A 27,299-nucleotide genomic window follows, 5' to 3' on the forward strand; every position below is an offset into this window, starting at 1 on the left:
ATATATATATATATATATATATATATATATATATATATATATATATATATATATATATATATATATATATATATATATATATATGCAATACACACACACGTATACACTCCAAAGCAACTTATACTGTGTATGTGATATTAACACGTTAATGCTTAATTTAAACTAGTATTTATTTTCAAACTGATATACTGTACGCAAGAGGGCGTCCTAGACCTGTGTATCTGTACCTGCTACTTCTGAACATCTGAAATGGAAACGTTTCATCATTGGCGGTCACTTATAAAATCAATTTAAAAGGCCTAAACAAAAATGGTATGTGGCAATGAATTGTGCATACATAAATGAAGCAGGAGCGTCCGTTTACGGTGCACTGGAGGAGGGGCCGCTTCCAAACAAATAAAATCACGACCTAGTGAAATACACACTTAACAAAAACAAAATCACAAAAAAGAATATTGGAAGCCCTCATCAAGTGACGCCGTGACTCCAGGGGTCCGTTCCAGACAGCAGGTTCAACGAACCCAGAGATCTGAGTTGACTTAGCCTGAATTGGTAAACTGAGTTTTCGGTTCCAAAACAGCTGGTCTGCGTTATTTCAATCAACTTGAGTGTTCGCCCTTGCGTGCATGACAACAATAAAACGCCATCATCGCTGGAGCACCGATACGAGTCTCTATGGGAAATGAGCTCTAGAACTGGAGTATGTACAGTATGAGTGAGTATGAACAGATATTATAAAAAAAAAAAAAAAGGCAAGACTGCAGCAGCGGCTAAAGAGAGACCAATCGGCATGGAAGACAACTGCTGCCCAAGTCAATGCCGTTCATTTAACATTACATCACACAATCATAATATTACAGGTGAAAACAGTGATGTTCGGGTATAAATTTTGCCATTTAGGTGCAATCGCACTTGGCAGCAACTGAAAATAAAATATAAAAACATAATTAAAAACGTGAGGCACAAAATCGTTTGCAAATTTTTAAGTGCCAGCGACACTTCTCTTATCGCTCGGCAGACAGTCGCTTTGCCCAAATGCTCTTCTCTGTTGCCATTATAAATTAAACTACCATTTGCAAAAAAACGGAAAGCAGCGAAAAGAATTTGCTCTGAACTCAAAGGACGTCCTGGATGTGGAAGAACACAAATGTTTAGCCGGAGAATTTTGGTCAGATAAATGATGGAGTTAGATGAAAAACTAACGGCCAATTAAGTATTCGTCGTCCAGCAATGACAAGATAGCAAACCGTGGTCGGAAAACTCTTGACGCAAGGCTCTGCGGAATAATTCCGCTTCAATATCGACGGGATTTCGGATGAACTTCTAAGATGCATTTGGCTACATAAAAAAAAAAAAAGTTTGATTGTGTAAAATACAGATACTGTATAAATAAGAGTATAAATGAAAAAGATGAATTAAAGTTATGCAAATCTCAACAACAACAATAAAGATTGAGAAACATGTCCATATATTCTAAATTATACAATATAAATTATATATATTTATAACTATGGTAATGGAAAATTACCATTATAATGTTTTATTGTTCATTGACCACATGGCTTTGGTTTTAACAAAGGCCCTTTCACCTAACATAAATGGGAACTTTCTGTGCAGCTAGACATCTTTGAAAGATAAGTCCAACACAGACATATTGTACGCCATGGTTTTGCCTCCCTTTCATGTTTTAATTATTTCCGCTTTTGGGTGGGTATTTTATCTGGTATGTGTTCACTCCCATGTGACTGTATAAGAATCTTCATTTTTACTTATCAGTGCGCACTCCTTTGCAGACCACTTAGCTGTTCTGTAAACTTATGTATTTGAAGCTTCAAATAAAAGTGTCACGGTGGGGCATGGCGGTTTGAGGAGGTTCGGGATGAGGGAAAGGCGGAACCAATAAAATGCAGGACTGACTGGGGTAAGGCTCAAGTGAAGGTGATTTAATGACAAACAAAGGCTGGGTTGAAAGAACAGAAAAATACAAAGTAGAAACAAAAACGCTAAACTGAAGCTTACTGTGGGTGACAAGGAACGGGAGGTAGCACGGGAAGGAAGGGATCAGGGCAACGCGAGGGGAAGACGTACAAAGACCCGACAAGGGATGAGGCAAAACACTGGGGCTTAAATACTAACAGAACTAATGAAAACGCGAGACACCTGGGAACAACAAGGGGTGGGGTAGCTGACTGGAGGACACACACGGGCGACAGGTGAGGTTGATTACAGTAATGACACGCGGGGGAAAACACAGTGAACCTATAACTTAAACTAAACAACCCAAAACCCACAACAAAACACAGACAGATCATGACAAAAAGAAACCTGAAAGGACAATTTTTTTTTCCAGACTATTTTACTATTCTCACCAAAAATCATAAAAGTTCCACAACAATTTGGTGTCGGAAGTGGGATATCTGAAGATCCGTCGGTGAACCTTGTTGGAATTTTAATCAACATAAACTCAAGTTAGTAATCTGACTCCAATTTGTGACCTTACCCAACTGCCACTCATCCAACAATTTGCACGCTCGTTCTGCAATAGAAAGGTATCGGGAAGCCGGCATTTTCACACACGAGTGGATTTATTCCTAACACGCAGATCTAATACAAGCACCTGGGTCTCGGGTCCCTCTCAATACAGCCCTGTACGCCGCTGTTGCCACCAGCAGACGTACTCTCATCCGAGTTGCCCAGCAATGAGTTATACTACACAATATGCAAATGGCACAGTAACAAAGGTATCCTGGCATTATTTTATTGGCAATGTGTATACTGCAGTTAACTTTAGCTTGCTCTCATTGGTCTTTCTTCCCCTGCAGAATCACTTGCTTACTCCTCCTGGTTGTAGTTTTCCTCAAAGTTGTTTCCCACCAGGTGCCAAGGTCATCTCGTCCCCGCGACTAGCACCGTTTGCTCTGAAACATTCCATTCTTACACTCCCTTGCACCCCATATTGTTTTGTTCACTTTACAGTCTCACACTCTCATACACAGAATGTAGCAACATCTAATGAACTACTTTAAGCTCAAACTCATATGTTCCTTTAACCTCCAGGCGTCTGTGGGTGGCCTCCAGGTACTACAGTAATTTAGACTCCCCTCTACCTCAACAAAAGCTCAAGAAACAAGAGGACCGACTCCTGGAGTGGATCCGGTCGACTTCAAGTCTATCCATTGTAATCAATATTCTCACAAGGATTTGGTGAGATGTATTTCTTAATTGTATTTGAATTCAAATTGAAGTTCAAATGATACTGTTGTAATTCAATTGTGAAGAAGGAAAATGTATACATGTATGTACATCCTAAATTTGTGACCAACCACCGAGTGATGTCGTCCACTTCTGACCCTGGAAGGGTTTTTTTTTTTTTTTCCTCTGGAAACCCGAAAAGAAGAGTTGGTCTTCGGATGTTAAGCGTGACATCAGGGATCCGCTTATTAACAACTCTTTCTTAATTCAGGTACTGCGCTGTAAAATGATGTGATTTTTGCAGTGTATGTGGTTGATCAGTGGCCTTTTTTCTTTGTGCCTTCAAGCAAAGTGATTCACAGAGACGTCTGTGTCTTATTTGGTTCAGGTTGTTGACTAAGGGACAGCTTCATCCACCAGGCTGTCAGGATGCTCAACTCTCTCCCTGCTCTGCCCTCGCTCCTCACACCCATTCCACCTGGACTCTGACTTCCCAGTCCCACTCCATTTCATAAGCAACAGTCACTTTACTCACAGTCACTTTACAATAGGCACTTTATAACAGGTACTTTATAAATAGTCACTTATAACAGTCATTTATGAATAGTCATCTAGTCACTTTATATAACCATCCCTTTTTGCACAACCATGTATGTCGGTATGTATGTATACATGTGCGTATGTGCGTGTGTGGGGGGGTGTATGTATATAGGACAATACATTTGCACTATTGTAGTCAGCTACTTTTCCATTCACCTGTTTTTATTTTGTTTTGTTCATAGATATTGTCAGATTTTACAGTTGTCTATTTTTATATATATCTATTTCTTATTTCATTTTTACTTGCCACTGAGGTTAGAGAGTCACGTAATTTCAATTCTCTGTCTGTCTTTGCACATGTGGTAGAATTGACAATAAAGCAAACTTTGAACTTTGAACTTTGATCTCTTTTGAGAAAGACACAACTGACTACTGAACTTATTATAGAAGGCATACTTCTAAAATGGGACAGCAACAAGGCTGGGAGGTTCCACCTCCCGAAGGGCCAATTGTTGACGGCATGGTGAAGAAATATGGTCCAAAATCTGTGGAGTTAAAAATTCTGGCTGTCTAAATTTGGGTTTTTAAAGGGGTTTTGTTTTTTGTTTGAAACCAAGTAGCAGAATTGACAAAAAGAGAGAAAAAAAAAAAGAGAAATTGAATTGAAAATTGAGAAAACTTGAAAATGTCAGATTTAAAAGAAATACAATGTCACATGGAATGTTTGTGTTTGTGGGGAAAAAGTAGCCCAATGTTTTGAAAAGCATGGCCAAGGTTCAACATCTAAGTTGACTGTAGGAGGAAAAAAGGAAGTTGACAATTAAAATCAAACTAATGACATGGAACACAAGGCTGGTCACTGTCTTTGCCCTTGTTTTACAGGAATGAGGGGCCCTCTCCTCGACTGCGCACCTCCTTTTCCTCCGCCCGAGGTTCCAACGTCATCGATAAGGTCACCACAGCCACCACATGTCCTCATGATACCTCAGCAGTCGACACTGAGACCACACATATGTGAACCTCAAGGGAAATCACGCATCATTCTTCTACCAATGTGTTTGAGTGACTTGCCTGCCTTCCCATCCACACTGGAGGTGTCTTCAACCTCTGTTTGTTTCCACACCTGCACTCATCGACAGCCGGAGAAGATAGAGACTAAACCTAGCCAGCCCAAAAAAGGCCAGGGAATGTGTCAAAGAGTAGAACATTTCGCAAAACAAGGAAAAGGCTGTTACACCTGTGGAATCCTGGACCACTGGGCCAAGAACCACCCTCAAAGGTCACAAAACCAGTAGCGCTGTGGACGAGGTGGACAGGGTGCCCAGGGTGTAGTTGACCCCAGCAGAGCCAGGAGTCTACCCAACAGTTCCAGTCTGACTGAGGGCGAGAAGGGGAGCAGGAGGCGCGGTCAACGGAGACGGAAACTCAGCCTCCAAGCACTTGAAAAGAAGGGGGCAAGTGACACATGACATCAAGAATCCACAAATTTAAATGAAAATTGCTACTTACGAATGATTTAAATGTTATTCAGGGGCCTTCATTTTATTTTATTTTTAACTGTTTTGGACATTTGGGAAAGGATATCTTATTTTATTTTTTTTACTCAGAAGATACACATTCTGTTGAAAAAGAGTCCAATCTGCCTAACTGTCAAATGGCCAGCTGTCATCTGGCACTGGGGGGGTTCAGTGGAGGACAGGTTAACAAATTTAGTCATGTTAACTGACAATCTATGTCACTCTGTTGATGGTTTATCTAGTCAACTTATTGGGGAGAGATTTGATGCTTGCACTGGGTCTCAATCTAATCTTAACAGGTTTTAAGGTCACTAGGCCTAAATGTTCCCTAGTTTCCTTTTCAATAATTTGTATTGAGCTTTTTTTAAGTTTATCAATGGTTTTATTCCATAATTCACTTAATTTAAATTGCGAGGACAAACGGGGTTTGCCACAGGCTTATTTTATGTAAATTCCTACCCTTCACTGTACTGCCCGCAATGCCCAGGGCCTCGATTTATGATTTTGAATGTTTTTCTTTGTTGGGAATCTATATGCTTGCTATCCCAATTTCATTGACACCCACACATCGACAATTTTAGGAAATTCCTGGCGCCAGGTCACATGTATTTCACACTTAAACTCTTTCACTTTCAAACTTATCAATTGTGGAATTTGGGTTCTTAGGAAAAACACACACACTCACAAGTTTTTGGTGAAGCATTCACTATCACATGATGCATTCACCACACACTATGTGTACAGTACACCTGCTTTCAGGTCTCTATCAAGATTTGTCCTAACCTCCTCATTCTCTGGCTGAGGTGACTGGCACTTTTGGATCCTCTTGTAATTTTGAATCAATTGAAGAATTTGAACATATTCAGAATGACAAAAATTGCAATTTTATCCAAATCTGCAACTTAGAACTATAGCCATTGAAGGTATCCAACCTGTTTTTCTTTTTTGCTTGAAACAGAAGTAATTGTACCATGTTTTGATTCTACGGTGGGGCCCAGTTTCCAGTAAAGAAAATTTGTGACATCCAGCTCCAAGTAACATTTGGTTTTGAACATTAAGATCTTTGGGCTGTACATGCTGCTATTCATTGAATGGCACCTATAATGCCTTACCCGTACATAGTTTTGGCTACAATTGAACGGGTTAATTCATATACACAAAGGTAGCAAAAGGAGTAACAGAAAGTTTTTATCAGCAGTGAACGTACATCAAACCATTGAAAGAGGGGTGAGTCGGCCTCCCTTTTTCCTGTGGATGATGTTTCGACTTTAACGCTTAACCCTCCAACGGAATTGCTTAATTGGATAGGGAGGAATTTTGAAAACACACACCACGTACGCATAAGAGTGGATAAAGGAAAACATATGATGAGCTAGCTTGATTGATGCAGGAAATTTGTTGTTCTTTTATCAGTCACCTGCTTTTGCCAATATCGGGCCCACTATCAGCAAATTTGTGTTATGTGTTGGTGCAGCCGCCAGAAAGGCTTATATTTTAGTATCACATGCTGCTTCACTCATTCTCCGGGAGCAGAAAACCTCGCATTTGTCTGCTTCCAGGTATATTAAGTACCACACATGCTTTTTGGACATGCTAAATGTTGAAGTAAAATGGTGCACCACTTTAAACCCTGCCTCTCTTCTGCCCTTGCTTGACGATAGTGAACAATATGACTGCTTGACTGAACTTCTTCATTGCACTCCCAGACCTGACTCACAGGACAAGTTTTTTGCTAAACCTGACCTGATTTTTTATGTTAATGTCTTTTGGCACTAACCATGCTGTTGTTTGTTTTGTTGTCTATGTTTTGCTGTGGAGCGCTGTGGCTGTCATCCATGTCATCTCTCAGCAAAGGCAGCAGAGCTCATTGCACCCACTGAGGCTTGTCATTTTTATTCTGATGCCAGATATGGATTTTGGGTTGTCCATGATTTCGAGGGTTTTGTGGTAATGTTTGAATTTCAAGGAATCCGATGGGAATCCGCTCCTCTACCACTGATTGCTGAGCTCCTCGAAGCCATCTTGTTGTCATTCTCTATCGCAGTTTGTACATGTTCAGCATACACCAATCTGTTTCACTGTGATTATTAAAACCTAGTTGAGTCCAAATGAAACTCCTTGCATGCCAAAGCATTTTTTTGGATTGGAGATTTGTCAATAAGGGGGATGTTATCCAAAATGAACACACACCGGTTAATAAAGGGTTTTCTTACACCTGCCCATTTGATTTCATATGATGCCAGCAATCCAAATGCACAAGGGAGACGCCAAATGAATTGTTGCGAACTGATGCGACTGTGTTTTCATCGCTGTGATGCTTAATGGTCACATTAATTTTGGAAATATTGCATACACATATAAATTGAATTCCTGATGGTGTTGCATTAATATAATTGCACGCAAAAGCTAATATAATCAAATGCTATGTTTTGTTCACATTTGTACACAGTTTTGATTTTATGGCCGTATGATAATGTCAAAGTACATATATTTGATGGATTCAGCAGCACACCCATGAAATGGGGTGTTTCTAGCTAAGGTTTTGATATCACACCAAATTCATTAGTTGTCAACACCAATTAAATCTTAAACGGTTTTCAAAATACAGCCTTTGAGCTTGGCCACAATATTCAGATCCGCTTGCAGGGTATTTTCCAGACTTCACATTTGAGTTTTCCATTTTCCCTATCATTTCTCTCGAGTAAGGGAATATGTTTTTTTTTGTTACCTTTTGGATGAAATTTTTCACATGCTTTCGGTCGTCTAACTGTTTTACTAACCCAGAGAAAGTAGGGCTTGATATAATGTCTCCACCACTGTCTTTAATAATATAATTAACTATAGATTGTTATGTTCATATATTGTCCATTTACCATGGGGGTGTCGTATCCTGACTGATTATTATTGGTCTTATAAAGCCTATCTTTATTTAGGGTGACAACAAATCCGTTGTAATCAGAATGGTTGCAAACATCCTTTTTGGTAGTTTCGTTTGCTTGTCTGGGATGGTCAGCAAACTTTTGCTCATAGAAGAAAGGACGTTGTCAGTCATCAACTGAGCATCAGAGAGATCAAAGAAATGTGGCCTGCCTTATTAGACATGTCGCAAGTAAGATTAAGTAAGTGCAGCCTGGGCAACTTGTTTAAACCCAAGTATGCAAATTGGGCCTTGTGCTTTTGTTTTGTCTTTTTTCAGGTCAACGCTGAGTTTCATCGAAATCCATCTTAATCTTGAGGCCAAATTCTATGTTCAAGTTTGACCACTACACCCTGAAACTGCTTGCCACCTTCCAAGCCAAGAAAGGTGCTGCTGCAGAGAGACATCGTGCAGAGATGGATATTCTACTGCAGGTATTTTAGTTTACTCCTCTCTTGAGATCATTTTCCCCCAGCTTTGTTGTGATCATTCTCTGTTCTTTTCCACCATCGTTTTTCTCAATCTGCTCTAACAATCTCTTTCTTCTTCATATACAACAGAGATTCTTGGTTCTCTACACATATGACTACTATAATGCTTTACTGTTAATTTTTACTCAATCAATCAATCAATCAAATTTTATTTATATAGCCCTAAATCACCGAAGTCTCAAAGGGCTTCACAGAATGAAAAGAGGTCATACAGAGACATCTTTTCAATGTAAGGTACACAACAGCATCCCCTGTCAAAGCTCCCAGAAGGGGAAGGAAAAACTCAAAAACCCCAATTTGGGGAAAATCAGAAACCTCCAGAAGGGACCACAGGTGGGAGGAGCCCCCTTCCAGGCCCACAGGTTGAAGTGGATGCTGCATGTACCGAACACAGAAACAATATAAATTACAGAAAACATATTGTGCTATATAGTGCAGTGATGTCTTGACAGCAGGCAAAGCCATTGGGCAGGAACCATCCCGCATTCCAGCCAGGTGGACCGCAGACGGCTAGACTCCTAACCCGTGATGGTCGACCAGCGCAGGACCCAATGGAGGCGGTCAAGTCAACCCTCACCATCTAGCTAGCCCCCTCTCCCGGCCGGAAGAGGGGGGCAGGAAAAAAGAAGAAAAAGAAGAAGGCTGCAGACAGGCTAATTTAACTAAATGCTTTTGAGTATAGATGTGTTTTTAGTCGGGATTTAAAGATTTCTACCGAGGTGGCTGCGCGAACTTCCATAGGTAGGGCATTCCATAGTACTGGCGCGCGAATGGAAAATGCCCTTGATCCCGCAGACTTCTTTTTAGCCCGTGGGGTCGATAGCAAACCGGCATTTTGTGATCGAAGTTGTCGGGACGGAACATAAGGTGATACTAAGTCGACGAGATAGGAAGGAGCTAAACCGTGTAAAATTTTATAAGTAATTAACAACACCTTAAAATCACATCTCACGTGTATTGGAAGCCAATGCAGGTCAGCTAGAATCGGAGTAATATGATCAAACTTTCTCGTCCTTGTCAATAGTCTCGCCGCTGCATTCTGTACACACTGCAGGCTTTTAATGTGAGACATGGGAAGGCCAGAAAACAAAATGTTGCAATAGTCTAGGCGCGACGTAACAAATGCATGAATTAATGTTTCTGCATCGCTAAGAGAAAGAATAGGGCGAATTTTAGCTATATTGCGGAGGTGAAAAAACGCCGTTCTTGTCATGTTATTAATATGTGTTCGAAAGGAGAGAGTTGAGTCAAATATCACGCCGAGATTTTTTGCAGAACTACTTTGGGAAATAATACAGTTTTCTAGGTTCAGCGTGGTATTCTTAAGCAGGTGCTGATGATGAGCAGGGCCAATAAATAACATCTCAGTTTTATTAGGGTTGAGAAGCAGAAAATTGGAAGACATCCATTGTTTAATCTCGGCAAGGCAAGCCTCCAGTTTACTGCACTTGCACGGATCCGTTATTTCTAAGGGCATATAGAGTTGGGTATCATCAGCATAGCAATGAAAACTAATAGCATGTTTACGTATAATATCGCCGAGAGGAATCATGTAGATGTTGAACAGTAAGGGGCCAAGTACTGACCCCTGCGGGACACCACATGAGACGGAGAAAGACTCAGAGATCGCGTCGCCATAAGAGACACTATGCGTCCTTCCCAGGATGTAAGATCTGAACCAAGAAAGTGCTGATCCCGAGATACCAACACATGATCTAAGACGTTCTATAAGAATATGATGATCAATAGTGTCAAATGCGGCACTAAGATCAAGCAGTAATAATATTGATGAGATGTTGGAATCCGAGGCTAAGAGAAGATCATTCGTCACTTTTACTAGGGCTGTCTCAGTTGAGTGGTTGGCCCTAAAACCTGACTGAAGGAGTTCAAATCTATTGTTGTCTATCATAAAATCACTAAGCTGTTGTGTTACAACTTTCTCAAGAATTTTGGCGATAAACGGAAGGTGTGACACTGGCCTATAGTTAGCGAGATCTTCAGGATCTAGGTGTGGTTTCTTAAGTAATGGTTGAATGACGGCCGTCTTAAAAGCTTCAGGTACAATGCCAGAGGAGAGTGACAGGTTGATAATATTCAAGACAGACGACCCCAAGATCGGGAACAACTCTTTGACGAGTTTGCCTGGAAGCGGGTCGAGCATGCAGGACGTCGGCTTTGCTGCATTAACCAGTTGTGTAAGACACTCCAGGGATACTAAATCAAACTGGGACAGGGTAGCCAGACTTTCATGAACCTGATTGTCCGAACTAGCATCAACAATCACAGTTGAGGTGGTGAGCGGCGCTGCCTTTTTTATTTCTTCCCTTATTAGCTGAATCCGCTGAGTAAAGGATTGCATGAAATCGTGTGCTGAATGGAGGGAATTTTGATTAACCTGCTGCTGCTGTGTTAGCTGCGCTACCGTCTCAAATAAATACTTTGGGTTGTTTTTATTAAGACTAATCATTTTGGAAAAGTGATTAGTTTTTGCTAGCCTAAGAGCCTCTTTATATTTCAGCAAGCTATCGCACCAGGCCTGACGGAAAACCTCAAGTTTAGTTGTTCGCCATTTACGCTCAAGTTGTCTACTTAACAGTTTACACGTACGCGTTTCCTCCGTAAACCACGGAGTGCGCCGCTTCGGACGAGTTTTAAGTTTCAGCGGCGCAATAGAGTTTAGGGAATTTAGAAGAACCGAATTAAAATCATTCGCGAGCTTATCGACTGAGCCAGTGAAAGACGGAAAGGCAGCTGTTGCGGAAGGCAGTAATTCAGAAAGTGCAGCAGTCGTTGAAGAATTAATATCACGGCTCTTAAAGCCTTGGTTGTGGACAACAAGACCACACTGAGCTAGGACTTCAAATGTTATAAGATAATGATCAGACATAACGTTAGTATGTGGCAGAATTATGACGTTTGAGGCAGTTAGGCCACGGGTTAGCACTAAGTCTAAGATATTACCATTCCGGTGTGTTGCTGCTTTTATTATTTGTGTAAAACCAAATGCATCGATTATTGCTTGAAAAGCTACAGTAAGTGGCTCTGATGGGGAGTTCATATGAATATTGAAGTCACCCATAATTAATATATTATCTGTGTGAGTTATTAAGTCAGCCATAAGTTCAGGGAATTCATCTAAGAATCCAGAGTATGGGCCAGGAGGACGGTAAATAACTACCACATAAAATGGTGGTGAGGAGCTCGATCGCATAACGAGAGCCTCAAATGTCTTGAAAGTGTGACTCGTGCTCGTGCTAAGCCTAAGATCAGATTCCGAAATTAGGGCGACACCCCCCCCTTTTTTACAAGGACGGGCAACATGTGAGCCCACAAAGTTTGCGGGTGAGGCCTCATTTAATGGTAAGAATTCATTTGGTTTTAGCCAGGTTTCGCAGAGACCAAGCACGTTAAGATTTTGATCTGTAATAAGATCATTTACAAGAAGGGCTTTTGAAGCGAGTGACCTAATATTTATGAAGCCGAATTTAAACTGGGACATTTTTCCCGGACTATTCTGAGTCCTCGTGTTGGTAGTACTAATACCAACAAGATTTTTATGGCTGGGGCTTGCTCTATATTTTGAGTAATTAAAACCTCGTCGCGATGTTAGTAAAGTAGGAATTCGATTGTCGACGACTACAGCGCGCATATTGATATTAATATTTCGCCTAGGCACTTTGTCACTAGTCTTACTGATTAAAGAGGCAGGGCTGTTTTCCTTAATCAACACCACCTCAGCAGAAATCTTATCATTAGGGCATTCAGCATTAGGTATTGAAACAGTGTGTGGATTGCAGTGACCTAGACTAAGTATGCTATGTGTGTTGTAACAGTCCAGCCTAGTGCCGGTTAACTCTAGCCTTAACGACTCCACACCCGTTCTAGCAGGCTCGCTACTCGCCTGCGACCCGACATGCTCTAATGTGGGAAGTCATGGAAGGCTCAAACAGTAATCTATGTTTCTAGAAAGAGTGACAGCGCCTTTCCAGTTAGGGTGAAGGCCATCTGTCCTCAGCAGGTCGGGCCGTTTCAATATGACAATTCTGAGCTATATATCACATGACAAATTTGACTTCAAGGTTCCAGTGATTACTCCAGATAAGGGATGAATGATAAAGATGACTGTTCATAGAAATTTTAATGATTTACCAATTGCTTTCGTAAATTTTAGTTTTCATTTTTCCAGAGTAAAAAAACTGTTATCATCTTTAAAGTAGAATGGCCAAAATGTACACTGAGTGTGACAATTGTATCCTTTCAGCTGTTTTTTTCCTCCTTACCAGAGTGGAATTTCCTTTGAGAAAACTAGAGAAGTTGCCATCGGATGTCTCATTGATCACCGAGGTGAAGACGCGGGTACCTTAATCAAAGAAAAGTTACCGAGTACAATAAAATACATAGTCAGCGTTGCCCTTTTGCGTCTATTGGAAAGTACGCAGCATTGCTCTTATAGCTTATATCTAAATCAGATTGGATTTATCAAACCTAATACATCGAATATTATCTAAAGTTAGAGTAATTCCACGTTGGCATGCGATTCAATTCAAATCTATTTTATTTATGTAGTGCCACTTTAACTTTTGTAATCTCAATGCAACAAACTTTAAAAGACAAAGACTAAAAGACTAACATGAAGGGACATTGGACATAATTGGGACTGAAGCATGTGGTTGAAGGGGGACAACAGAAGGAAAATAGGGCCTGGGTGAGAGAACTGTCACCGAGGAGGGTTGGTTGGGTGGGCAGTAAGTGCAGAGAGATGGAGCTCTCAAGAAACTGTGGAAACAGAGAGACACCAAGGCCAAACTACAAGCTCAAAACATACTTGTACATGAAGAGAAGGAGAGGACAGGAGGAGAAGAGAAAAGAGAGAAGAAAGAGGGAGGAGAGGACAGGTCCCCGCACTGAAATGGTCAAAAACTATTTGCCTACTCTCTCACACACCTGTTGGTCATCACGCTTGTCTTACCTGTATGCTTTTATAATCATAATGCCCAACCGAGGGGTTAAACATAAAAAACTACATACAGGAAAGTGCCAACAATTCACTTGGTTTAACTCAATATCACTCTGACCTGGATCAATAAGAATATGTAGATACCTTCATTAGCATTTAACTCATCAGCATTATTATTATTATTTTCATGAGTCTATTCATAGAATTCAAAGTTGTTATATATGCTAGTTAAAATAACAGACAACTTAAAACAGGATGTTTGTATAGCTGATTTTATGTAGTTGGGTCATTTCTTTTATTCTGGTGACATTCTGCCTCCAGACTTCTGATGATTCAGCCATCAATGTGGAAGAACTGGGAGCGGGGGTGATGCCTATGTACCTTGTCCGAAGTGAAAATGACCAAATCAGGGACATAGGGATCGTCATTGAGGGTTCCATCGTACTCAACCAGCTTGGAGATCTCAGCAGAGCCTGCTGCTGATTGCTTGGTCTAACTTATGCCTTGTATCATAAATACCCCCAAACTCTAAAGTACACTTTTGAAGTATTTCAAAACATGCTTGTTGAAGTGGATGCTGGCAACCTGTCAAAGGTGCAAAGACTGAAAAACAATGTTATGATATAGTTGGGTGAGCAACCCACTTAACTATGCGTGTAAGGCAAAACACTGTACCCTCAGTAATTACTGAGATCTTTATAGACAGAAACTTGGATGATCTGTGGATTCATTTTGGAAAATATTTCCCTGGTGTTTTCCGTCTGATTTCAATCTGATTTCTATTGTATTGCATATTTACATTGTGATTTGGTTTATCATTTGTACACCACAAGGCTGGTTACTGGGCATTACATGTGTAGGTTTTGTATTGGGGACCATTCAGACTATCAGCAAAAAAAGGTGCGTTCTGGATTTTTTCCACCAACAGCAAAGGAGAATTGTGCATCACATGTTCAAGGTGTAAAGGAAACCCAGATCAGATCAAATATTTTACTAATTTAATTAATACGCAGTATTACTCTTTAGAGTGTAATTCATTTTTTTAAACAAACATTGCCCAATATATCGCAATACAAATTGCAATACACTTTTGCTCTATCGCAATATATAGCAATACGTTTTTAAGACCCAATACCCAGCCCTAATGGATAAGAACATTATATTTCCCTGATCTGAAGCAAAAAGAAGCATCCGCATCTTCAAGCAGCACATGATTAGCTTTGCACATATCCATTCTGATGCATGTGTTCTACTTAGCGCTCTGAATAAAGTTAAATAACAAAACTGCACTTACTGAAGCAATAATTCAGTGTCCCACACACTGGTATGTTGGCTTGTGACTTTGGGTGGACGCTGCCATGGAAATCTTACATCAGGAGTTTCTCAACTAATACTGCAATGACTATGGAGTAATGATGCAATTGCACGACTTCAACTACAGCTTCATTGTGGTGATTTTTTTTTTTATCGCGGTACAGTGACGTTTTATCTCGGTGTGATGATTTGAAATCTCACTAGGCTGAATTTTTGTCTCCATTCAATGACTTTAAATCTCATTGTATTGACTTCTCACTCGGTGCACTGACTTTTTATCTCAGCATAGTGAATTTGAATGTCATCTCATCTCATCTTGTCTTTTTTTTTTCCCTAGGTGACCTTAATACGCCGTCTTAGTTTCTGGGGAATGGACATTTAGGATACGCTTTTTTTTATGTGAGTTTGTAGTTGCCACACATACTGTGTTGTTTTTGTCAGCTTGACAAACGGAAATGACTGCATCAGACCCCTTTTTTCAATGATAAAAATTGACCTGATAAATGTCATGGCAGCCCTGTAAAGACTAAATTGTGACAAAAAATATGTACACTCTCGTCTGACAAAAATGAGACAAGACAAAAATGTTTGTGAAATTACGTTGGGTTTTTTTTTTATTGAATGTAATTTTTATTTTTTGTATTGAGCCTTAAGTTTGTGGTGATTACACGTCCCCCGTGGAAAGTCTAAATTGTCCTTAGGTGTGATTGGGTGCGTGAATGACTGATCGTCACTGTGTGCCCTGCGAGTGACCGGCAACCAGTCAAGGGTGTCCCCCGCCTAGCGCCCGAAGTCTGATGGGATGGGCACCAGCAAGCCAGAGACCTCAGTGAGGCTAAGAGGCTACATGCATAATGCTGTAATGCATTGATGGATGCATGGATGTTCAAGAAGAGCTGCCACACAAGATAGTAGTGTACTTCATTATAACATTAGCAGCATTAGATGCATGTGTTAATTACACATCATATGTCACAGTTCGCCAGTTCAGCCACCTCACTTCCAGCCTCACCAAACCTGCATAGCTCCCCTGTCAATCAGTCTCGAACACTAACACCTGCAACCACTAACCTGCCCAGTATAAAGCCCGCTCACTTCCCTCCACATCCCGCCAGATCATCTCAATGCGCCACGCCGAGCTTTCCAGCAATTCGTCCTGTCTGTCTGCCTGTTCTCCGACCCCGTTCGTCCTTGACCACCCGATTGCCTGCCGACTTGTCTGGACCTTTGGTATTTCGACCCTGCCTGCCTCTGACCACCCGCTAGCCTGCCGCTTTAACCAATCCGCCCAAGCCCCCTTCCCATCCGCCTGCCTTCGCCCGGCTGCCTGCCAAATCTCAGCTTCCCTGACTAAGGACCCTCTCAGACCTCTATGCTACGCTCCTGTCAGCCCCCACTACTGCCTGCATATTCCGTTCAATAAATGCCCCCTCATTGCTCTTACCAGCTCATGCTTGCTCTTGGGTCCTCTCTCCTTCTCCCGTGAAATCATACTTCTGCGCTCTGGATGAGACCAGGCTTATCTTAACTAGGATGAAATCATACTCACACACCCATCTTTTATTTTATTATTTTTTTTTAATGGTACCATTCGTTCTTAGTGAAATTTTACAGCAGTGCTTTTCATGACTCTCAGTGGTATGAGCATAGAGTGCCATAGAGTGTCCCATTTAAAGCAAATAAAATTAAGTTGCACACTGTGAAAATCATCCATCCACCCATTATCTGTAGCCGCTTATCCTCACTTAGGGTCGCTGGCTTGCTGATGCCTATCTCAACTGTCTACGGGCAGTAGGCGGGGGACGTGCTGGACTGGTTGCCAGCCAATCATAGGGCACAGTCACGAACAGCCATTCATTCATCCAAAAACATGCACCCACTCACAGCTAAGGATAATTTAGAGTGTCCAATACACCTGCCATGCATGTTTTTGGAATATGGAAATGAGTCATAGAGAACCCACACAGACTCAGGGAGAACATGCAAAATCCACACAGGTTGGAGTGAGCTGGATTTGAACTCGGAACTCTGAACCATGAGGCGGCCGTGAGAACCACTCTTACACCCAGTTGCGCTGTGCCAATCACATAACCAAATAAAGATACATACGTATATGCCAAGGACATGAAAAAAATGTAAAACTGCAAATGAATCAAGTTTAAGTACTCAATTCCTTTCAAACTCCACTCTCCTTATTTGCACTGTTGGGTTTGCAGCTTCATCATCCATCTCGGGAAGGTTTTGCGCAGATACCCCGTCGAAAGAAGGATCACCGTAAACGACGATATCTTACTTTATATTTATTACATTAGTCAAAAGAATGTAGGTTACATGTGCAGGCCAACTCCTTTTGTTGACTCCATCGTGCTTTTCACAGAAATGCGCCAAAAAAAAAAAAAAAAAACTTAACCACTTTCATTACATTGTCCATTTTTGCTTTAGTGTCAAACTTTTCTGTCTCCTCATAACTTTGTAATTTACTTTTAAACTGGATAAACGTTAAGTCATCGCTACTTTGTGTTGTGTGAATGCTGAAAGACTTGTATGATTCTGGTAGGCCCTTCAGAATCATTGCCATTATTAGCCCGTCACTTATTGTTTCCTTTGCATTTCTCAAGGAGGTTACTGCCTTTTCGGCGCGGAGGACATAGTCAGTTATTTTTTCATCAGGCTCTTTCTTAAGAGAAGTTAGTTCTGTATACAGGGCAATAATTCTGGGCTTACCCTGGCTGGCGTAATGGCTGCGTAGTATTTCCAGAGCCTTTTTCCCGTCATCCGCCGCTTCCCTCATTATTAATGACAGGCTTGTGTCGTCGAGAAATTGAATTAGTTCCGCGTAACATTCTGCGTTCTGTTCTGGATCAGGTGCGATAGTTGATAGTATGGTGTCCTTCAATCCGAGTATCCTTAAATGGCCAAGGAACTTTAAGTCCCAAAGCTCGTAGTTGTTTTCATTTCCGTCGAAGACGAATCGCTGCCATCTTCCTCCTCCGAAGCCGCGCCTGGGCCCATAACCTGTTGGGTTTGCAGCTTCATCATCCATCTCGGGAAGTTTTTGTGCAGATACCCCGTCGAAAGAAAGATCGCCGTAAACGATGATGTCTTACTTTATATTTATTACATTAGTCATAAGAATGTTAGTTACATGTGCAGGCCAACTCCTTTTGTTGACTCCATCGTGCTTTTCACAGAACTGCGCCAAAAAAAAAAAAAAAAAACTTAACGTAAAGTGTCCGCACATAAAGAACATGAACATTATCACGACCGTGATGCATTCTCTGACATTGTAGAAAAATCAACCTCTCACATTTCAAACACATAACAACACTGTGAGATGAGAGCACACTCAACATGCACAAGAGTGCAATAAAGTCATAAATAAAATGAAAATATAATAAAGTTTAATCAAAATGGTTTTCGATTTTCATATTTCTGCCTTTGGGATGTGTGGAAGTTGTCTGCAGCCAACTTCAATAATGCCTTATGCATATCATATTTAATCTTAAATCTATGGAAACAACATTTCTGTTTGGTGAACAATATTGGCATTAGGCTATCTTTTTCAGCATAGTTACCTAACGTTAGCCGCAATGCTAACGTATCCAAGCTAGCTAGCGAATAACCAATGTTGTAACGGCCGCGGCATTTAGCTAACTTATTTCGTCATGCTTTTTGAGATTTGACGGAGAGTTCTTGAAGGCAAACACCCAAGACGTTTTGGACACGAGGAAATCCTCGGGGTGAGTAACTTTTAGCCTCTTGAGCCTATGCTTATTCGGCTTATTTGTCCATGTCTTATTCGACGCTAGTTTCCAGCATAGGCAAACTACTGCTATCTTCTCTGCTCTCTGTGTTATGTGGCGCTGACAGTTGTAGGACGTCCCTGCGTTTTTTTTTTTAATTTAGCGGCAGCCAGGCTGATTGGTCATACACGGTTTACGTAGTTTGCGTAAAGATGCTAAAAGAAAAGTAATTGTTGTGAATTGTTAAAAAAAAAATAGAAATAAAAAAATAAGTAACAAGGCATTTTTTTTTAAATGTAGCAAGGAAAAAGTATGATATTTGTGTTTAAATGTAGGGAGTAAAAGTAAAAAGCTGTCAGAAAAAACACCTTCTAAAAATACAAAGTACGGACAAAATTTACTTAAGTACAATAACGAAGTATTTGTACTTTGTTACTTCCCATCACTGCTCACTGGAAATATACAATAAAGAAAATGTTCTGCACATACCAGCAATACATCAGTGCCTTCTCAAGGCAAGCATTTGGACTGCATTCATATTATCAACATCTACAATTAAGTTATAAATTTAAATAGGAGCTTTTTTTTTTTAACTTGAAACTGTGTTTCTATTTACATTTTTACATTTACATGTACAAAGCGCCTCTGCTTACGAAAATTAACGTTATGAAATGGCTTATGGATTGGGTTGAGGGTATGAGGATGGTCAACAGGCTGAGGACAGAAACAGTCAGACGGATGACTTACAGCCCTTGAGCTTTCTGCTGGATCCAGATAGGTTATGTCATTCATTCATGTTTGGATGTGGCTATGGGGATTGTCGACCCAAAATGAAGGGAAACTTTATTTGATTAAACCTCGTAAGGCGAATTCATCGTATAGCGGTCAATCCAAACCTGTGTTGAATAACTAATGCGTTTATAACCCCAGGTAAAAACATCAAATTTGTACATACATATTAACAATTGGTACCAAAATAGTATGGTAATTGCTACGTATATATAATATACATGAATACAATCAGAAAACATCATAAATAAAACATCTAGAAATGATTTATTTACCTTTGAGTGGCGCTTGTTATGCCTATATTCCCTAGCAAGGGTAGCCTAGGCTAGGCTAGCTTCATTATTCTTAATTATCGCCAGTTTCGTTTCTATATAAATCATCTTCTTACTTCTCTCTTTAACCACTAGCAATCTTGGGACCCATGGCTAACCCAACTCAACTTTGAATTGTTGTATAATGGACTATAAATACGGTTTTGTAACCACTCACGATAGAACAAAACTTTACCGTTCCGCCATTTTGAAACAAGCGAGGCCGACCAATAGCAGACCAGCATTGTAGTGACGCGTTGCATGGAGGCATTGATGGCAAAAGACAATAAGTCCAATTATCTAAAAACACATGCAGATGGAGACAAAACAACACAAAAACAGCCAACACCCTTGGGTCATGATAGCTGTTTCTGTGGCAAAGCAGGGAAAATACCTTAAAGAGGGACGAAAAACTCAGTATTCCACATTGCAACATGAAAAAAAACGTAAGCCAGGGATGCTGTAACATGGGAGTCCGCTGTAGTAAGAAACAGGAAGTAAACATTTTGACTGACTTTTCTCCTGAGATCTCACTTTTTGGCAAATTTTAGGGAAAAAAAAACACCACTTTCAGGTTGACAAGGAAATATAATGCATTGCATATTGCATTACTCTCATTTGTACTGAGTAAAATATTATTTTTTGCGTGTATTTTTTTCTGATATGTATTACACACCTGCGTTACAGCAAAAAGTAATGAATTGCAGTAATTACATTACTTCTGTAATGCATTATTCCCAACACTGTCCATATGCAAACTAATGATACTTTCCTTACCGCACAATTGTTCTGTTTGAATTTGATATTTTACATTTATATTTATATTTATATAGATGTATATTTACATTTTATATGTTTAGATATTTTACATGCAGCCACCAGATGTCATTGTGGGAGATGTTCCAAAAGTTTATTTTGACATTTCGTCACATTTTTTCAGTTCAAAGCACAGCCCAAACCATCAGAGTAACACCACAAACTACAAATCTGAGTAAGAGAGCTATTGATTTACTGATATTACTGTTACTGCATTTATAGACGTTTCTCGGGACAACAGTTCAGCATGTAAATGCTTCTCATGAGTCCCATCGTCCTCATTGTACTAAAATAATTTAGGCCTATATTTCCTCAGAATCATCATCAGAATCATCATCAGAATCGTCATCAGAATCGTCCTCAGAATCGTCATCAGAATCGTCATCAGAATCGTCATCAGAATCATCAACAGAGTCATCCTCTGAATCATCTTCTGAGTTGTCATCGGAATCATCTACTGAATCATCATCAGAGTTGTCATCTGAATCGTCATCAGAATCATCTTCGGAATCGTCATCAGAATCATCTTTGGAATCGTCACTAGAATCATCTTCGGAATCGTCCTCGGAAGTTTCTTCCCATTCTGCAAAGAATTGTAGAACATGTTGTGGTTGTAGAAAGTGGTGGTGTAGCACAAGCATTATTTCATCTGGTCAAGAGGGTCCAGAACCAGAAATCTCTAATACCTACACAAAATGTTGCTTGATTTGATGCTCATTGTTTTTTCTTGGAAAAATAAGTTGATGATCAATTATAAAACACTTCCCCACTACACATGGAATATACTAGCCAAGTTTATCCATAATGGTTGATCACCTTCAGATTCCTTGAAGTACATTCTAAGGTGATGATCGCCAAGTCAACTTCAGTTTTTCAATGATATCGTTCATTTTTTATTCAGCTGTCAGATCAGTGTGTGATGCTACATTCATTTTTCCGCCACCCAGATTGCTCATATACGCACATTCAGATACTTACTTATCCAATAACTGAGATATTTCCAGGTTCTTCAACTGGGAGGTATTTGTTTCAGATTTATGACCAGAGTCATCAAAGGACAACATATATAAGTTATGCAAAATGGAGCAGAGCTGTAAAGTTTGATGATTTGCTATAAAACATGAAAATGCAGTCCAGAAGTTTTTGTTTCCATACGTCTGATTTTTAAGTTCTAACAGAGCTTCATATGCAGCTTCCAGTTGCATTGTCTGCCTGCCGACAAGATTTTCCACATCACTCCAACGGGTCTTAGGAATATGAGCACAGTTAAGAGAATGAAGGCTGTTGGCCACCAATTCCATATGCACCACATTCAACGCAGTGCTGCAATGTGAGGTAATGATTAGTAGGTGACTATTTGATCATTGTCATGACCTGCTTGCAGGGAAAACCTCAAAATAAAATTACTTCAATGCTGTTTTTTTCATACGTCACTTGATTTTTCACATTTTATTTTGAAGCGTCACCAGATGTCACCACGGCACATACTACATTACAGTACTGATCTTCAGCGGTTGGGCTAAAACTTCACCAATAACAACAAATGCATTAGAGCGCATGTGCCGTATTCTACTTGGTATAGCAATTCGATCAGTGGTGTCTTTTCAGCGAAAAAGGCGGTATAAATATTTTACAATTTTTTTTTTTTTTTAACATTGTAGCAAGTAGTGTATGTTGTTCATGAGGAATGGAGCCATCATTGGTGGTCAGACTATGTAAGAGGTATTGATTGCGAATCTGGCACTGTCTTTGAGATTGCGAGCTCTCGCAATCTCTCGCAACTATGACGGATGCTACATGGAAGTTCATTCTATTTTACTTACATTTTACATTTGTTAATGTTGATTTTTGCTCGCGTCTTGTTAAGTGCTGTTTGATCTTTGCACTTACTTTGTCGTTTGTACTGCAAGAATTTGGGAACTCCAAACATTTGTCGAGACCCATAGTTTTTAGTATCACGAATCCTGGTGTCTCGGTGGAGCACGGGTTAGCACGTCCACCTCACAGTTAAGGGACCGAAATTCATATCCAGCGTCTCCAGCCTTCTTGTTGTGAAGTTTGCATGTTCTACCCGAGCCTGCGTGGGTTTTCTTCGGGCACTCCAGCTCCGGATGGTTGTTGGTCTCTGTGTATCCTGCAATTGGCTGACAACAGTTCACGGTGTCCCCCACTTACTGCCCAAAGCCAGCTGGGATAGCCTCCAGCAAGCCTGTGATTCTTGGCTCTAGGAAATTTATATATTTATAGATCATGCCCAAAAGGACATATTATATATTTGCCAGTTCAATTAGATGTGGATACAATTTTACTGCTAAATTTAATGTGCATATTTTCCATCAGTGGCCAGTCAAAAACCCATTGCCAGAAAGACACAGATAATCTAAAAACATGAATTCTGGTAGTCATGTGAATCATTAATAGAACCACTAAAAAGTTAATATTGAATACATAATTAAATCTCACCAAATGCGTCACTTTAAGTCTGTTAGGGCTATTTTGGCCAAGTAAGACAGACAGTAACACAAAACAGCATGTCTAAAAACACACACACACACACACACACAAAATACTTCCCACTATTTCCATCAAACAGAGTGTGTACCGTTTTGCCCCATGGTAATGATGGGCATGGCCACCAGTGCCAGCAGCAGGAAGATGAAGTGTACTCTCATGCTCTCTTTTCTTCTTTTCAACGCAGGATGTGAAGTCACTATATCCCACCAAGCCATTAGCTCTTTTATACGAAGCTGGGTGTGTCTGAAACGTTCTCACAACCGTCACTTTGACTTTGACGGTCTAAAGTAATTTACCTTCTGCTTGCATGCCTCATACTGTACTGTACATAAAGTACAGTATACGAGAAACAATTTAAAAGCAAGTTGTGTGTGTTTCTTCTTTTGCTTAGACATTATAGCATGTCACATGAATATGTCAGATGAATGTCATCTGCCAAGTGGGTTTGGTCCTCGAGAAGAAAGTGCAGTGTTTGTGACATTTTTAAATGTCATTTTAATGTCACAGCAAATTTCATATACGTATACTGGATGCATAGGTATTTGTTTATCTTGCTTGCACTTGATTAAGCCCTGGGGATTTTTCAGTAATTTGGGTTGACTTTGCAAGGGTCATAACATCATCGACATATATAATATATTTTTACTTACAACCCCCAGCCCTTTGTTCAGTGGCACCAGCACTATCCATACATGTATACTATACTCTTTTATTTATTTATTTATTTGAGGGATTTATTTGGGGGGGGGGGGGGGGGGGGGGGGGGTAACCTAAATCCCATTTATGTACAAAGATTGTAAAATTAAGGAAAAGTAACTTTTCTGTATATTTACATATTTATGAAAGTGAAATAGGAATATTTTATATGTCATAGTTAGAGTATTATGACTTTCGAAGATTTTTGCATTATGGGAATCCAGGTTAAGCCAATCAGCAAAGTCATTGAAAGGCTTCCAAATGTCATAAATTGGCAGCTAGCGCCACCCAGTGGTTTTGGGGTGTCAACACAAAAATTTCTATTTGACATCTGCAGGGGGTACCTCTCAACCTCCCATTTGCAAGCATTTAGAAGGGACGGCAGAAAGGCATAATGAAAGTGTTCATGTTTTGACAATGTATTCAGTATTTTAGCCTAATGTTTTTTGTTGTGTTTTTTATTTGATATCACATATCAAAAATATCTAAAAGCCCAGGTTGGAAAAAAAACTAGACCAAACTGCTGAGTGCATCAAAAGTAAAAACAAAACAAAAAAATAATAATATTGTGCAAAGCAGGTTGAACGCCAAATACGAGTAAACATCTGCCTTTCCATGGAATACGATTGCCAGTGTTCGGTCTTCCCTTGCTGCTTCCGATGCCGTGTCAGAGTCTGAAACCAACAGCATTGCAGTCAGAATTGAGTACGTTTTTAGAATAATCATATGTAGTAGTTGTAGTAGTAGTTCGTTTTAGCATCAGGGTGAGGCATTGGGCAGAGATAGTTGTTGTTGCTTCTCCCGCTGTTTCCGCAACCGTTTGGGGTTTGAGGTGATTGGGTGGCCTGAGGCCTGGTCCCCGCGGACCGAAGTCCTGAGGGACCAGAGGTGTTTCTTCAACATGTATATTGGTAGATATTTTTTTTCTGATGAAATTGTCATGTCTCCTGCAGCTGTAAGGAACCACAGGCATGATGACCTTATGACAGGCATGATGACCTAATCACAGGATGGAACAGTACAGCCATGTTCCTGGGAACATGATAGAATGATAGAACATGAAAGAAGATAGCAGTGATTCCTTGGGCTGATAGTATATGGACTTCCAACTATATTCCGCACTATCAGAAGCTGATTGTTACCCAGCTGCCACAATGTCTCCCCTAACCTTTCAGGGTTGCAAGTGGTTTTGTTACTAGGGCCAACTCTAAGGAATAAAAGAGGGGCGGACAGAAACTGTAACCAGACCGGAAGGACATCTGAGAATGTGTAGATCTCTGTCTACTCTCCTCGCGAGAAAACAGACAGATATCTTCTTTCCTGTGTGTTGCTTATTAAATGTTTTACCATGAAATATGTCTGATGCCCACATTAAGCCAGAATGTAAAATTGGAAAGAGAACGGTGGGTAATGCTCTAAAGCAAATTCCAAGCTAATACATAGCTTACCCAGCATGCACACCACAAGTTTTTTATAAATCCATTATACATACTTTACCATCACAAATGCATCCAGATTGTTTATCATTTTGGCGTGCACTTGCTTGAATGTGTGGCTTTAGAGGGCAGAAAAACAGCTTCTGTGTTGTGGTCCCTTGATGTTTGAGTTTCAACAGTTCTGCTATTATGCTCGTAACTCACACCACCTGTATCCAGAACCATATTTTCTTTTTGAAATGATATGCCATTTTGAAACATTTTTTTCTCAAAGAAATGCACACAGAATTGTGCTGATTACTGTAAAAAGATTAATTGTAAAAATCAAGTACAATGAAACAAAATAAACAGTTTGTGCTTCATGATTTCATTCATTAAAGGACATTATATAAGATTTAGCGATTTCTAGCGGTGAACTAAGAGAATGGAATGATTTTGAAGGACACACACCTGAGTTGGCTGCTACATTCACAGCATACTTCTTTAGCTGATGAACACGTCCTTCTAGCTCGAAGAGCAGGGTGCAGTTCATTTGTCAAGCATTTGACACGCTGTATTCAAATGTTAAGCATGCTTTTGATCAGCTTCTACATGGTTTAAGAGTAAAGATATTGCAACCCCGTAACCACACAGTTTTTGTGTGCAAACTGTATGATTACAATATGTTGTTTGACTTCAATTGTTCATAAATTGTTCGGGAATATTTTTCTCACTTATCTACAGATTTTCTTTTTTTCCAAGGTTATACATTTTTTATTTCTGATATCTGCAAGAAATTTTGTAATTGTGGAATGTATATTGACATGCAAAAATAACATGCAAAAATAAATATAAAAAAATTAATTTGGTTGTAAATGCAATGAAAATCACCACCAAAGCCAGGCAAAACAGAACATTTTGTCATATACTCAGTTAATGAGTGATATCACATTCAAAAGAGACATTCACCAGTCATTAAATGTATTTATCATCAAGACTGTTGGAATTTTATTTCTAATTCAACATAAACTCGTTAGTAATCTGACTCCAATTTGTGACCTTACCCAACTGCCACTCATCCAACAATTTGCGCGCTCGTTCTGCAATAGAAAGGTATCAGGAAGCCGGCATTTTCACACACGAGTGGATTTATTCCTAACACGCAGATCTAATACAAACACCTGGGTCTCGGGTCCCTCTCAATACAGCCCTGTACGCCGCTGTTGCCACCAGCAGACGTACTCTCATCCGAGTTGCCCAGCAATGAGTTATACTACACAATATGCAAATGGCACATCAACAAAGGCATCCTGGCATTATTTTATTGGCTATGTGTATACTGCAGTTAACTTTAGCTTGCTCTCATTGGTCTTTCTTCCCCTGCAGAATCACTTGCTTACTCCTCCTGGTTGTAGTTTTCCTCAAAGTTGTTTCCCACCAGGTGCCAAGGTCATCTCGTCCCCGCGACTAGCACCGTTTGCTCTGAAACATTCCATTCTTACACTCCCGTGCACCCCATATTGTTTTGTTCACTTTACAGTCTCACACTCTCATACACAGAATGTAGCAACATCTAATGAACTACTTTAAGCTCAAACTCTTATATTCCTTTAAGACAAAAAACTGATATGAGTACCCAGTGTTGGGGTATGTCTTCCTCAAATCAACAAGAAAAAAAGGGAATAAATAAATAAAAAACTAGTTCATGTCTTCATTGGTATATTTCTCAGATTAGAATTGAAATGTGCAAAACGGCATGAACAACTCTCGAACTAGTTTTTACAAATAGCAAAACATAGGCCATTTGTCAAAATGTTTTGTACATGGCTCAAAGGTAAATCTCTATCATTACACATATGTCAGTGTTATCAGAAGTCTTGTCATTGTGTATAGATAATCGTCAAAAGTCTTACGTCACAACGTCAGTATAAACATTCACGAGAGTCATGTTCTTGTGTAAATTGACACTAAAGTTTTGATGACATTTTGAATTGGATATTACATATGCATAAAAAGATTGTTTGCAAGTGATTGTGCAATATTCACTTTACACTTTCACTTTTGACAATGAACTGATCCTGCACTTC

The 27,299-nt window shown here is 40.0% G+C and overlaps 1 protein-coding gene across 1 annotated transcript; it reads right to left on the reverse strand.

The window, feature by feature from the left end:
• Positions 1-20,724: 20,724 nt before the first annotated feature.
• On the reverse strand, positions 20,725-23,259 carry LOC148413222 (uncharacterized). The gene is made up of 2 exons (XM_088433883.1): positions 23,190-23,259; positions 20,725-21,170 (listed from the first exon to the last, which is right to left on the reverse strand). The coding sequence occupies exons 1-2, from the start codon at positions 23,257-23,259 to the stop codon at positions 20,890-20,892; spliced, it is 351 nt and encodes a 116-aa protein (XP_088290009.1). The 3' UTR covers positions 20,725-20,889.
• Between the last annotated feature and the right edge of the window lie 4,040 nt (positions 23,260-27,299).

Source organism: Hippichthys cyanospilos, chromosome 14 (genome assembly GCF_059441005.1).
Source record: "Hippichthys cyanospilos isolate Australia breed blue-spotted pipefish chromosome 14, RoL_Hcya_1.0, whole genome shotgun sequence".
In the NCBI taxonomy this organism is placed as follows: domain Eukaryota; kingdom Metazoa; phylum Chordata; class Actinopteri; order Syngnathiformes; family Syngnathidae; genus Hippichthys; species Hippichthys cyanospilos.